The sequence below is a fragment of the Canis lupus genome, chromosome 6, assembly GCF_003254725.2.
Source record: "Canis lupus dingo isolate Sandy chromosome 6, ASM325472v2, whole genome shotgun sequence".
In the NCBI taxonomy this organism is placed as follows: Eukaryota; Metazoa; Chordata; class Mammalia; order Carnivora; family Canidae; genus Canis; species Canis lupus.
This window is the reverse complement of record NC_064248.1, coordinates 42976656-42989897: the sequence shown is the minus strand read 5'-3', so window position 1 is coordinate 42989897 and position 13242 is coordinate 42976656. Positions and strand designations below refer to the sequence as shown.

The following is a 13242-nucleotide window of genomic DNA, read 5'->3' as shown; positions in this document are numbered from 1 at the left end:
TCACTGATGGTGACAATATTCACTTTGCGGGCTGTAAAAGTAGCCCTGGTGACCAGGTGCCCAATAAGGCCAAATCCATTTACTCTGACCTTTACCATTGTGTCTCAAGGACAGGGCTGGTACTGAACTATAAGATGTGGCTGACTATCAAACAGGGAGAAGCAGAGAGCTTAAATTCACCACTTTATTTTTTTTTAAGATTTTATTTGGGGATCCTTGGGTGGCTCAGCGGTTACGTGCCTGCCTTTGGCCCAGGGCGTGATTCTAGAGTCCCGGGATCAAGTCCCACGTCGGGCTCCTTGCATGGGCCTGCTTCTCCCTCTGCCTGTGTCTCTGCCTCTCTCTCTTTCTCTGTGTCTTTCATGAATAAATAAATAAAATCTTTAAAAAATAAAATAAAAGATTTTATGTATTCATGAGAGACAGAGAGAGAGGCAGAGACACAGGCAGAGAGAGAAGCAGGCTCCCTGTAGAGAACCCAACGTAGAACTCAATCTCAGGACCCTAGGATCACACCCTGAGCCAAAGGCAGATGCTCAACCACTGAGCCACCCAGGCGCCCCTAAATTCACCACTTTAAAGATGGAAATGTTATAAAGAAGAGTGAACTCTTGCCATTTTTGACAACATGGATGGACCTACAGGGTATTGTGCTAAGTGAAATGTCAGAGAAAGACAAATATCATTTGATTTCACTTATATGTGGAATCTAAAAAACAAAACGAATGAACAAACAATCAGAAACAGAATCATAAATACAGAGAACAAACTGGTGGTTACCAGAGGGGAGGGGGATGAGGGGATGGTCAATATAGGTGAAGGGGATTAAGAGGTACAAACTTCCAGTTATAAAATAAGTCACAGAGATGAAAAGTGCAGCATAGAGAATATAGTTACTAATATTGTAATAGCATTGTATGGTGACAGATGGTGACTTCACTTACCATGATGAATATTGCATAATGTTTAGAATTGTCAAATCACTGTGTTGTACACCTAAGACTAATTTTTTTTAAGTGGGTAGGGAGAGGAGATTTTGACCCTAATTATAATGTGGCAGGCACACATACAGAGTACACTGTGGGCTGGGCTTTGTTCTGAGTGTTTTACACTTAATTCTCACAACTGTGTGGTGTCCTAAATCCAGAGATTTAGCAAATTAGTGTACAGTTATATATTTCAAATAAAATAAAATGTTAAGATCGCTGTATATTTATTATTTTTCACTTTTGCCAGTCTTGTTTGCATTAATGAAGAGGGATTTTATTATACTAACATGCATCAATATTACATGTATTTATGTATCTATATATTAACATGGACGCTATTATATTGATACATATATAAAGTAGAAAAAATACGCTATTATATTGATACATATATAAAGTAGAAAAAATACGCTATTATATTGATACATATATAAAGTAGAAAAAATACGCTATTATATTGATACATATATAAAGTAGAAAAATACGTAGAACAGTGTGTTTAGTATGGTACATTTGAGTAAAGGGGGAAATACACACACACACATAGCATTTTTTGGACTGTTCCTAAAAATTGGTAACAGTCGTCTCTAGGGTAGGGGTTTCAACGCTTAAAATCTTTCTACAATGTCATTCATGTACTTGCTAAGTAAATAGGCAATTTAACACTTCTTCAGTGATTTAATTTCTTTACAATATGTCAAGGACACTTTTTGGCAATTTCTTCAACAGAAAAATTAGCTTGTCTTCTTACCATTTACCTGTTTCAGATTTAAGTTAAATTCTAAATTAAAATCTGATAATTTGGGGGATGGAGGTGGGATAGCCAAATAATTGAATTTAAGATTATTATAAATTTACTATCAGTATTTGCCAGCATGTAAATATGTAAATATCTACTTCAGAATTATTTGACATATGTTTAATTTTAAATCTTTAATCATATGATAGTCTTACAGTGTTTTTTATCTTTGGCAGGAACTGAAAGGTGGAAAAGCTTATGCAAAGGTAAGTAGATGTTCTTTAACTCTTTTGGAACTTATATCGCTCACTAAATAAGCTTAAAAATCAAATAGTTTGCTCTTCTAATTGCTATTCAAGTGGGTGTTTTTATTTTTTTAAGATTTTATTTATTTATTTTAGAGAGTGCAAGTGGGAGAGGAGCAGAAGGAAAGGGACAAGCACACTGCCTGCTGAGCACCGGATCCCACGACCCTAGTGACCTGAGCTGAAATCAAGAGTCAGAGGCTTAACTAACTGAGCCACCCACGTGCCCCAAGTTGGCTGTTTTTAAATAAAGCAACTTGGAGATTGAACAGTTGGATCCAGCAATAAATTATAAGCACATTTTTTCTAAAAGCTGATTAGGGGATGTTATTCTTATATTTCAGCTTCCCTGCTAGAAGATGATCTCTGGTTTCCATTAAGCAATCGCATCTGTTCATTCGGTCTCCCCTGGGAAGTATTACCAATCCCATTTCCCCCCACCCCCCAGTGGAATAGGACCTCTCCTCTGTGCGCACTTAGCACTGTGTAATATATGACCACTACTATCCTTATACTTTTACTAGCTATGTGGAATTTCTAATGAGTATGCTCACCTTTTTGCCAAATAGAAGTAATTAGTAATACTGCCAGAAATGCGCAGACTCCTCTTTTATTTTCAGTCTCTGATAGTATCTCCGTCAATTCAGTCACCTGAGCCAGGACGCTAGTTTAACCATCAAGTCTACCTAACTTCCGGGGCGCCTGGGTGGCTTAGTGGTTGAGTGTCTGCCTTTGGCTCAGGGCATGATCCCAGAGTCCTGGGATTGAGTCCCCCATCAGGTTACCCCCAGGGAGCCTGCTTCTCCCTCTGCCTGTGTCTCTGCCTCTCTTTCTGTGTCTCTCATGAATAAATAAATAAAATCTTAAAAAAAAAAAAAAAGTATGTAACTCCTTAAAAGGACTTGGTTGCAGTGTCAGGTGGTCTTTGCTACAAGTAACAGAATATCCTCTTCACTTAGAGATACTTTTTTTGTTTGTTTAATTTCACAAAGCAAGTAGATATGACAAGGAGCTGCAGATGTGAGGTAGAGCTGCTCCAGGATTAGTTAATCCACTGACTGAAGGATGTCATCAAGAACCCATGTTACTTTTCTCTTTACATTTTTCCATTCTCTGTGTGATGACTTTGTTCTTGGCTAGCTCTTCTCATTGTCACCAGATGGTTTGAGTTTTAGTCCACACGTTCACATATGACAAAACCCAGCTGCTTCTCCATGTGTGTCTTTCTTTGAGTGAGAAAGCTTTTCCTAGTCAGCCCTCAGGATTTCCTCATACCTTTCATTGGCCACAATTGAATCATATGCCCACTTCTAAACCAGTCGTGGGCAATAGAAATGGATTGCATGGCTAGCTTAGACTAATCACAATTTAACAATGAGCTAGAGGTCGGGTTACTTTCCTTTTGCACATGGATGAGCTAAGGATGGACATTTGAATAAAATTGGGGCTCTGGGATCCCTGGGTGGCTCAGCGGTTTGGTGCCTGCCTTTGCCCCAGGGCGTGATCCTGGGGTCCTGGGATCTAGTCCCGCGTCGGGCTCCTGCAGGGAGCCTGCTTCTCCCTCTGCCTGTGTCTCTGCCTCTCTCTCTGTCTCTGTGTGTCTCTAATGAATAAATAAATAAAATCTTTAAAAAATAAATAAAAATAAAATCAGGGCTCTGCTAATAAGGAGTATCAGAACATTGAATGATGGTGGGGAGGCAAAAGACAAGATCTTTTGTTCTTTAAGATGGTAAAAACTCTAGCATGTTTGTGAGCTAATGGGAATGGCTCCGTAGAGAAGGGAAACTAGAATGCAGAAGAGACCGAGGAATTCTTGAAGCAACAAACTTGAGTAGGCAGGAGGGAGGGGAGTGTCTGGTCAGATTGGAGTGTAGCCAGTTCATTTATAGTACTCAGGGTATAGCTGCAAGCAGGTGAATGGGTGTGGCTGACAATAAGAGCTTGTGGAAGTTAAGCGCTCTTTTGATTGCTTTTATCTTCTGAGTGAATTAGGAAGCATCAGCAGAGAGTTTGGATGAAAAGGAGGTATGCTAGAGGTTTAAAGGGAATGGGTAATGCATGAAATAGGGCCTTCAGATGATGTGTGATCAAATAGCCACATGAATCTTCACAGGCTCATTGAGATGTGGCTTTTCCCTGGATACATCCGGACTTTTCTTCTGATCTGTTGGACCCCTAAAAGGCAGTAAGGCCAGAGGAGCCATGTGAAAATTAGGTAGATGTCACTGTGGCCTAATATGTTCTGACTTACTATTGCGTTTAGGAATCATGGCCCTTCAACTGGCCTGTAAGTTTTATTTTTCATTCTTTTTGTATCAGTTAAAAGCTACTAAAATAATGCTCCAGCCTGTAGTTAAAATCTTCATCTTGAATGTCATTCTTATGTATCCAGTATGTGTTTATGTGTTTTAAAATCTTAAAACAGGCAACTTAATATTATAGCAGTGTTTGAGAAATGGTTAATACTTTTTATTAGGTATTCAGGGACATATGCTTAATTGCAAACTTAAAACATTCTTTGTTGTTTATAATAAAAGACTCCATATGCATTTAGTCATGTAAAATGGAATAGACTTGGGATCCCTGGGTGGCGCAGCGATTTGGCGCCTGCCTTTGGCCCAGGGCGCGATCCTGGAGACCCGGGATCGAATCCCACATCGGGCTCCCAGTGCATGGAGCCTGCTTCTCCCTCTGCCTTTGTCTCTGCCTCTTTCTCTCTCTCTCTGTGTGACTATCATAAATTAAAAAAAAAAAAAATGGAACAGACTTAGTTTGTAAAAAAAAAAAAAAAAAAAAAAAACAAATCATATTTCTTGTACCACTCGGAAGTGAGAAATAAGGGTTGAACAACATCGCAGGAAAGACTACAGGGCAATTTTTGGTAGCTGCAGAAAATGGGGACTGAACCTGGGTAGTAACGAAAGGGAAGAACAGGTTTAAGCTGAACTTTTGGAGAGCAGCGTAGAGGGTGGCTGTGGGGCACAGCTTTGGGGAAGGGGAGAAGAAGGTTTCATAATGAGAGTTTTAGCTTAAGTGTGATCAGCAGGGCAAATGTTGTGGAAGGTGGTGAAGGAGAACAGCCTTATACCAAAGAAAAACACGTGATGCACTTAAATCATTCTATTTCTTGCATGAAAAGTAAGAGTTTAATAACCTGCAACTGTCTGCAGTCAGCAATGGTTAACTGGGAAAGGAGCCAGAACCAGAATAGGGAGAAGAAAGTCTGATCAGTGTGCTTTATGAATTTGCAAATGACCATGATTGGTCTGCTGTTATTTCCTCCCATGGTGTGGGGTGAGTACCACTGCTACTTGCAATGATTTTAATTGTTTGATAAGCATTATTTTTATTTCAACAGTTCTATATTTCAGTATGTACAGAAAAATATATATATTTAGCACATCAAATCTGATTTCAGGGATTGCATTGCTTAAGACAAGAATAGAATAGGTAATAATTTTTTACAAAGAAACAAGCCCATCTAAAGACATGAAATAAGCAACCAGTAGAGCAGATCTTGTTCAGATGGCCAAAACTGCAGATGACTGAAGTTTGAGAGAACTTGTTTAGAACATGGATCGAATGTTCATTTTAAGGAGAATATGATGGAAGCCTAGTAGATATTCTATTAATATGATTCCCTTTCCTTTCATAGCTGGGCTTTGCAGATCTGAACCTGGCAGAGTTTGCTGGATCAGGAAATACCACCCGCCGCTGCTTACTGGAAGGCTATGATACCAAAAATACAAGGCAGGATAATTCCATTCTTAAAGTAAGCACGTTTTGAGATTTACATGTCAACGAATGAGAATCTCTGCCTGTAAATAAGCAAAGGTATATCCAGTCAAGGGCAAGATGGGAATCAGTCCTGAGATCATAGACTGACCAAGCCACTGAAATATGCACTCACCATCTAGGGGTAGAAGCTACCCAAGTCACAGGAGCAGTGAAAGGGAACAGAGGTTCGCCTTCGCAATCCTAAGGTGTTTCTGGGGCTGTGAACATTCAGGGAATAGTACCTAGAATTGCTACAGCAAGGGCTCATTGAGAGAAAGGAACATGATGAGTGAACACCTTAGACACATTTATCGCTCTCAAAAAGTGACTTCCCAAGCAGCTGTGGAGGGCGCAGAAAAGTCACTGGGCTCTCCTGTAACTAGCAAAGTGACACTGAAGCTCACTTTAGGCATCCGCCCTGTTGTTTCCAAGGACCATCAGCAGCTTCCTGTTCCGGGGGTGACAGAAAGAACATACACTTCAGAGTTGCTGGGGGTAGTAAATGAGACCAGTTGAAAAAATATAAGTGCCTTTTACCTAGTAAGACTCACTGGACAGACCTTTTGCTGTATTTTAGTTAGGTTACCCCATGATGGTAAGTTATCTAATGATAAGAAAGAAAAATAATTCAGAATAAAAACTGGATGGTCAGAAGTTAGTGGAGCAAAGAATTACCCTATACCTATACTTTCTAGACTTTGTTTTCAGTAAATATAACAAAAAATTTCAGAGCACTTACATATACCTGTGTGACATTAACAGTGTTGGATAGATGGGGTGGATTCTCTCCATTTAGAATAAATGAAGCAGCTGTGACTCAATGAAGTGTCTGACTAAAGTCATCGGTGGCAGAGCAAAGACCAGAATGCGTACCTTCTGCTGTGTGGTCAGCAGTTGTTTCATGTTTCCATGCTGTCCAAGCACCACACTCAGAGGAACAGACTGCACTGTTCATTCTTAGACTGACCCCAAACAAGCCACTAAATTCAGTTTCTTCATATTTGCAGTGCAAGAGGACTGGTAATCCTTCTCTGAATTATAGTATTTTCATTGGAAATTGAAATGACTTTCTAATTTCAGACTCCCCCATCCTCACCCCACTCCTTAGGGCCAACTCCTGGAGTAGTTTCTTTCTGGCCCCCCTTTGATCTTTTCACACCATCTCTCCCACATGGTCCTACAACAAACTTTTTTTTTTAGATTTATTTATTTATTTTAAAGAGTAAGAGTGGTCACACATGCATGCATGAGCAGGGGCAGGTACAGAATGGAGAGAGAGAGAGAGAGAACCTCAAGCATACCCCCACTGAGCACAGAGACCAACACAGGACTCAGTCTCACAACCCTGAGATCATGACCTGAGCTGAAACCAAGAATTGGACACTCAACCAACTGAGCCACCCAGGAGCCCCATAACTTACTCTTTTGTAGATCACACCATTCTGCTCTCACATTCTCTCCCGGCCTGAGCTCTGTTATCGCCTGTCCATCTGGTTACCTCTCTCTCCTGCTCATTGATGACGTAGCTTCTGGCTCACAGTTTCTCTTTCCAGACCTTCTGTCATCATGTTTTGGTGACTTCACCATGTGGTAGGTGATCTGTCCTTGTAGACTGCCTTCTCTATGTATTCTCCCCCTCTGGGTGATCTTTTATGTGCCTGAGGCCTCTCCTTTCCTTAAACTACCCTTCTCCAGCAACTGTTTCCTTTTATTCATCTCAATTCCTCCCCGATAGCCACTCTAGACTTTTTTACCTCTAGAAACTTCACCAGCTGAGTTCCCCTCTGCTACAGTATATTCTTATGTTTCCAGTTCTCTTGCTCTGCTACTCACTTAGCTATCCTTCACCTTACTGCTCTCTCACTCTCTACCAGCCTCCACTTGCTTCTATTTCCCTCTTTATCCAGCTTAGATTCCAGAATCCATGATTCTCCTATGCTTAAAAATACTCCTTGCTCCTTCACCCATCTCCCTCATTGGTCTCCCCTGGCAAATCCCTGACCCCATTCAAACTCCAACTGCCCTCTCTGGGACTGCATCCTAGTTGCTGAACATTGTTAGAGATCACACAACCATCCAGTTGCTGTTCCTACAGTCTTGCTCACCACCATCTAGCAACTATACTTCCTTTGTAAGCATCCTTTCCCAGTTTCTCAGATACTCTATTTTATACCTTTTTTCTCCTCGCATCTCCACACACCACTCACATCTACTGTATTTAAAACAAAACCGGGATCCCTGGGTGGCTCAGCGGTTTAGCGCCTGCCTTTGGCCCGGGGCGCGATCCTGGAGTCCCGGGGTCGAGTCCCGCATCGGGCTCCCTGCATGGGGCCTGCTTCTCCCTCTGCCTGTGTCTCTGCCTCTCTCTCTCTCTATGTCTATCATGAATAAATAAATAAAATCTTAAAAATATCTTTATAAAAAAATAAAATAAAATAAAATAAAATAAATAAATAAAACAAAACCACTTCTGTCCTCCTCCAGCCACTGTCCCACTCTCTCTGTTCTGCTTTCCCACACAATTTCTTAAAAGCTGCATGTGCCATCCCCATCCCTTCTGAGACATTCAGGATATTCAAAAGTACATTTTGATGTAGTGGAAAACCAGACTGTGGAGTTCTGTGAAAGCGGAGGGGTTAAGGATGCCAGCATGGCAGGCCCAGGTCACACATTTAATAAGTGTAGCACTCAAAGAGAAAAAAAACAGTAGTGGAGGCACTAGCGTAAAGAAATGAGGCTCTAAAGTCTACAAGTCAGCCACTAGGTAGAAAATATGCACATTATAAAAATACTCTCTTCTTCATAGAGACCATGAGTCTCAGTATTATGCAGTCCTAGTTTCTAATCTCTGCTCTGCCCTTTATAGCTCCCTGATCTTGAAAATATCACTTAATCTCCTGAGCTTAAAAGGAAAGGATCAGTCCCTCATAAGAGTTTTGAACACTGAATAAAATCATGCAGTATAAAGCATTTAGCTTATGCCTGACACATAATTAATTCTCAAATCACAAATGCTGCTAATGTTATTATTACTACTATTATCATTATCTGTCCCTAAAGAACATAACAAGATCCTATGGCTGAGTCTTTTTTTTTTTTTTTTTTTTTTATTTATGATAGTCACAGAGAGAGAGAGAGAGAGAGAGAGAGAAAGAGAGAGAGGCAGAGACACAGGCAGAGGGAGAAGCAGGCTCCATGCACCGGGAGCCCGATGTGGGATTCGATCCCGGGTCTCCAGGATCGCGCCCTGGGCCAAAGGCAGGCGCTAAACCGCTGCGCCACCCAGGGATCCCCCTATGGCTGAGTCTTAAGAGACAGTCAGCAGCTAGAGAACAGTAGCATTTCAGAAAGCATTAGCAAAGCTTTAAATTCTAAAGCTGGAGCAAAAGCCAGAAGTGTTGTGCTCTCACAGGCCACTGCAGGCACCCCGTCAAGCGTCAGCATGGCAAGGTGGAGAGAAACATTCCAGACACTTAAGCAAGCACCACAGGAAACCTGGAGGAAAGACAGAACCGAGACCAGGGCAGCATGTGCCCACAGGGCTGTCCCTAGTACAACACTTGCTCTCCATGTCCATGTTTCCCACTCCAATTTTTGCCATTACAAAGTTTGAATGTTAAAAAATGGTTTTTAATCTGTGTCTGTATAAAGCAGCAATTTAATACTGGATGTAACCCAATTCAGCAATTGTTTTATTTAATAATCTCTAAATAGGAAATACTGGCCTAGGTTCTGTAGAGGATGCATGGATTAGCAGAACATGGCTTCTCGTCTCAAGGGAAGTTTTATAATCATATTTCTTTCTCTAATACCCAGGTTTTGATCAGTATGCAGCTGATGTCTGGTGACCCATGTTTTAAAACGTAAGTTGATGCTCAGTAAATGAATTATTTATCTGAAATATCTGAAAATATAATAGTGATTTTTTTGTTTAAATTTTTACATTCATATTTTGTTGTTAACCAGTGAAGGGATGGTTCTTTTCCTAAGATACTGACCTGACCCACATAGAAATTACTATTAAGCTTTTACTAAATGAGCCCCCCACACTCTTAATTTAAGCTAGATCTTAAATAATCTTCATCATCATCTTCATCATCTTCAAGTTTTGGGTGAAACAATACAAATTAAATTTTTTAATTTGACTTTGGTGGACTTAGTCATTTCTTCAACAAATACCTGTTACGTGCCTTACCATGTGTAAGGTCCTGTTATGGACACTAAAGAAACAGCAGTGAAAAAAATAGACTGAGTCTCTGACCTCTTGGAGCATATATTCTTAGGAGGAAAACAAACAACAAACTAATAAATAAATGTATAATTTAAAGATGGCAATGAGTGCTTTGGAGAAAAATAATGCAGGGTAGGTGGACATAGTGGGGAGAAGGGTTGCTGTCTTATAGAGTAGTCAAGAAAGTCTTCCTTGGCAGAGATGGTATTTGAGCAGAGACTTGACAGGGGTGGGAAGCCATGCAGACATTTGAGGAAAGAGCATTTGAGGTAGAAGAAACAGGAGTAAAGGCCTGGAGGGAGGAGTGTGTTGGCATGTCCAAGGAGCTGCCAAGAGACTAGTATGTCTAGAACAGAAAGAATAAGCAAGAGGGGGATAGGAGATGAGATCAGATGATAAAGAGTCTCCGAGGCCACTTATAACTTAGTAAAATAAAAAGCCACTGGAGGGTTTCAAGCAGGGGAATAAAATTATCTGACTTATGGCTGCTGGATAGAGAATAGACAATTTGTAGGAACAACAGTGGGAGCAAGGGCAGAAACAGATAGATGAATTAGGAGGCTATTTGAGTAGTCCAAGGTTTGGGGCCTGAGTAACTCATTTATTGAAATGAGAAAGCCTCTAAAAGGAATAGGTTAGAGGTTGGGAACTTGGGTGTTGGACATCCTCTGTTGGAGATCCCTATTAAACATCCAACCAGGCACATCAAGTAGGCAGTTGGATATAGCACTACAGAGTTCAATGGGGAGGGCCAGGCTAGAGATACAGATTTGGAAATCATGACATCATCAGCACACAGTAGTTAAAGCCATGAGATTTGATTAAATGACATAGAGGGAGTAAGTATAAATAAAGAGGAGTGGGACACTCCAGGGTGCTGGAGATTGGGGAGACAAGGAAGAACCAGCAAAGGAGCAACTGTGAGAGGAGGGAGGAACCAAAGGAGAGGACTGCCCTGAAAACCAAGTGAAAGATGTGTTTCAAGAAGGAGAGTGTAATTGGCTCTGTCCCACACCACGGAAGTGGATCATGGCAGATGAGGATTGAGAATTGACCTCTGGATCTGCAATACAGAGACCATTGGTGCCTTCAACAAGCACTTTGGTAGAATGCTCTGAGCCTGCAGCCTTATTGGGGTGGGTTAAAGAGGGCTTGGGAGGAGAAAAATTGGAGACAGTATAAACAATTCTTATGAGGAATTTTGTTGCAAAAAAAAAGGAACAGAATGGAGTTACAAATAAAAAGAGGAAATGGGGTCAAGGTCAAGTCTTTGGGGTTTTTTTAAGATGGGAGAGAATACAGCTTATTTGTATACTGATATGAATGGTTCAGTAGAGAAGGAGAAATGTGGGTCAGAGAGAAAAAGGACAGTTGCTAGACAGTGTCCTTGGATTGTTGAGAGGAATGAAGGCAAAGAATATGGCTTCAGATGCAGTTATGTGAAAAGTGGGAGCCTATAGAAGCTATCTTCAAATTGCTCCTGATTTCTCAGTGATATAGGAAACAAGATCACTGAAGGGTGGGAATGGGAAAGATGGGAGGTGGGGGTTTGAGGAAAGATGTGTTAAAGTCCTCTCAGAGCATAGAAGAGTGAACTGAATGGGAAGAAGCAATAGGATTGCTCATTAGCAATCCTGAAGACAATTAAAAAAGAAAGTCAATTATATATTATTTAAATATCTGAGAAAATGCACTTAGAAAAGAAAACCTTAATTATTTCCCTATGCATCAACTTCATAGGTTTTTTTTTGGTTTTTTAGAGATTTTTATTTATTTTTGCAAGAGAGAGAGAAAGAGAACAAGCATGAGCTGGAGTGAGGGGCAAAGAGAAAAGCAGACTCCCCACTGAGCAGAGTCCCAACATGGGACTTAATCCCAGGACCCTGAGCCAAAGGCAGTCACTTAACTGACTGAGCCACCCAGGTCCCCAAATTCATGTTTTTAATAGTAATGTGCAGGGCTGCCTGGGTGGCTCAGTGGGTTGAGTGTGTCTGACTCTTGATTTCGTCTTGGGTCATGATCTCAGGGTCATGAGATCAAGCCCTGCATGAGGTGCTGTGTTTAGCAAGGAGTCTCCTTGAGATTATCTCTCCTCTGCCCCTTCCCCCATGCTCTCTTTTCACCCTAAAATAATTTTAAGATTTTATTTATTTCTTCATGAGAGACATACAGAGAGGCAGAAACTCTGTATGAGAGTTTCAAAAATAGATCATTTTATGTTCTGTATTATCTCCAGGAATGTAATTCTGACAGTCTAGGGTTTATATTTATAGAAAACGATGTTTATAACTCGTTATAAACCTAATCCCAGGATACCTGAAAGTATTTTTCAAGAGAACCAAACCCCCAATATTTATTGTCTCTTTTCTCTGAACATCTGAAATCGTACACATCAGTAGAAAAAGGGCAGCTGTAACATTTCCATGCGTTTGCTGAGTATGGACTGAATAGGAAAGTGTTTAAACCTCTGATATAAAAAGTAAATTATTTTTATTAGATTACATTTCAGTATATATCAGAAAGGTAAAATCACAGTACTTTAGAGCTAAAAAGAATGTTGGAAGTTTTCTAGTCCAGGGACTTTATTTTTCCTAGAATATTATAAATCCTGGTATGTAACATTTTTCTGTTGAGGAGCAAAAAGATACAGTACTTTACTACCCCTAAACTCTCTAAGGGACCTTCACAAAGCCAGTTTTAAAAGTATCATAAAATCCAAGTTCTCATCTTACAGATGAGGAGCTAAAGCACAAAGCAATTGACTAACACAACTATTTGTCCATAAGACCTAGATGTTGGGAAGCTTCATTCTACTATTCTCTCTGCTTTTGTCTGTCTTTGAATTTTTCATGATGTAAAGTTTTTAAAAACCTACTGGAGAAACTAACGAGAAGACAGCAGGTTGTTAGCATTCTCAGCTTTAAAACTCTAGTTTTGATATTTTATGAGCAGAGGATCTGTAACGTAATTTGTAATTATTTGTAATTATTTTTCTGAAAGACAAATTTCATACCTTAGGGCCTGTATTTATGGATAAGACAGCTGGTCAGTCAGCCTCTAACTACCTGCCCTAAACTCCGTTTTGTAGTTCTCTGCAACTCATCAAATATCCACTAACTGTTGTAAAAGAATGAAACTGGCAGAAAAGAAAGCCCAACCACTAGTGCTAATAAAGAAAAAGGATAGTTCGAGAGAGAA

At 40.3% G+C, this 13242-nt stretch overlaps 1 protein-coding gene across 4 annotated transcripts in view; it reads left to right on the top strand.

Annotated features, from left to right (window-relative positions):
• The window catches only part of FAM102B (family with sequence similarity 102 member B), a 90029-nt gene that overhangs the window by 54199 nt on the left and 22588 nt on the right, over positions 1 to 13242 (top strand). For 3 of the 4 annotated variants that reach the window (XR_007411352.1, XM_035717925.2, XM_025417433.3), the window contains exons 3-5: positions 1965 to 1994; positions 5692 to 5808; positions 9630 to 9676. Coding sequence is in view for 3 of the 4 variants with exons in the window: in XM_035717925.2 (XP_035573818.1) it covers positions 1965 to 1994; positions 5692 to 5808; positions 9630 to 9676 (194 nt within the window). In the remaining variant the exon portion in view is untranslated. The remainder of the gene's footprint in view (positions 1 to 1964; positions 1995 to 5691; positions 5809 to 9629; positions 9677 to 13242) is intronic. The other variant, XM_025417435.3, reaches the window with a different exon arrangement.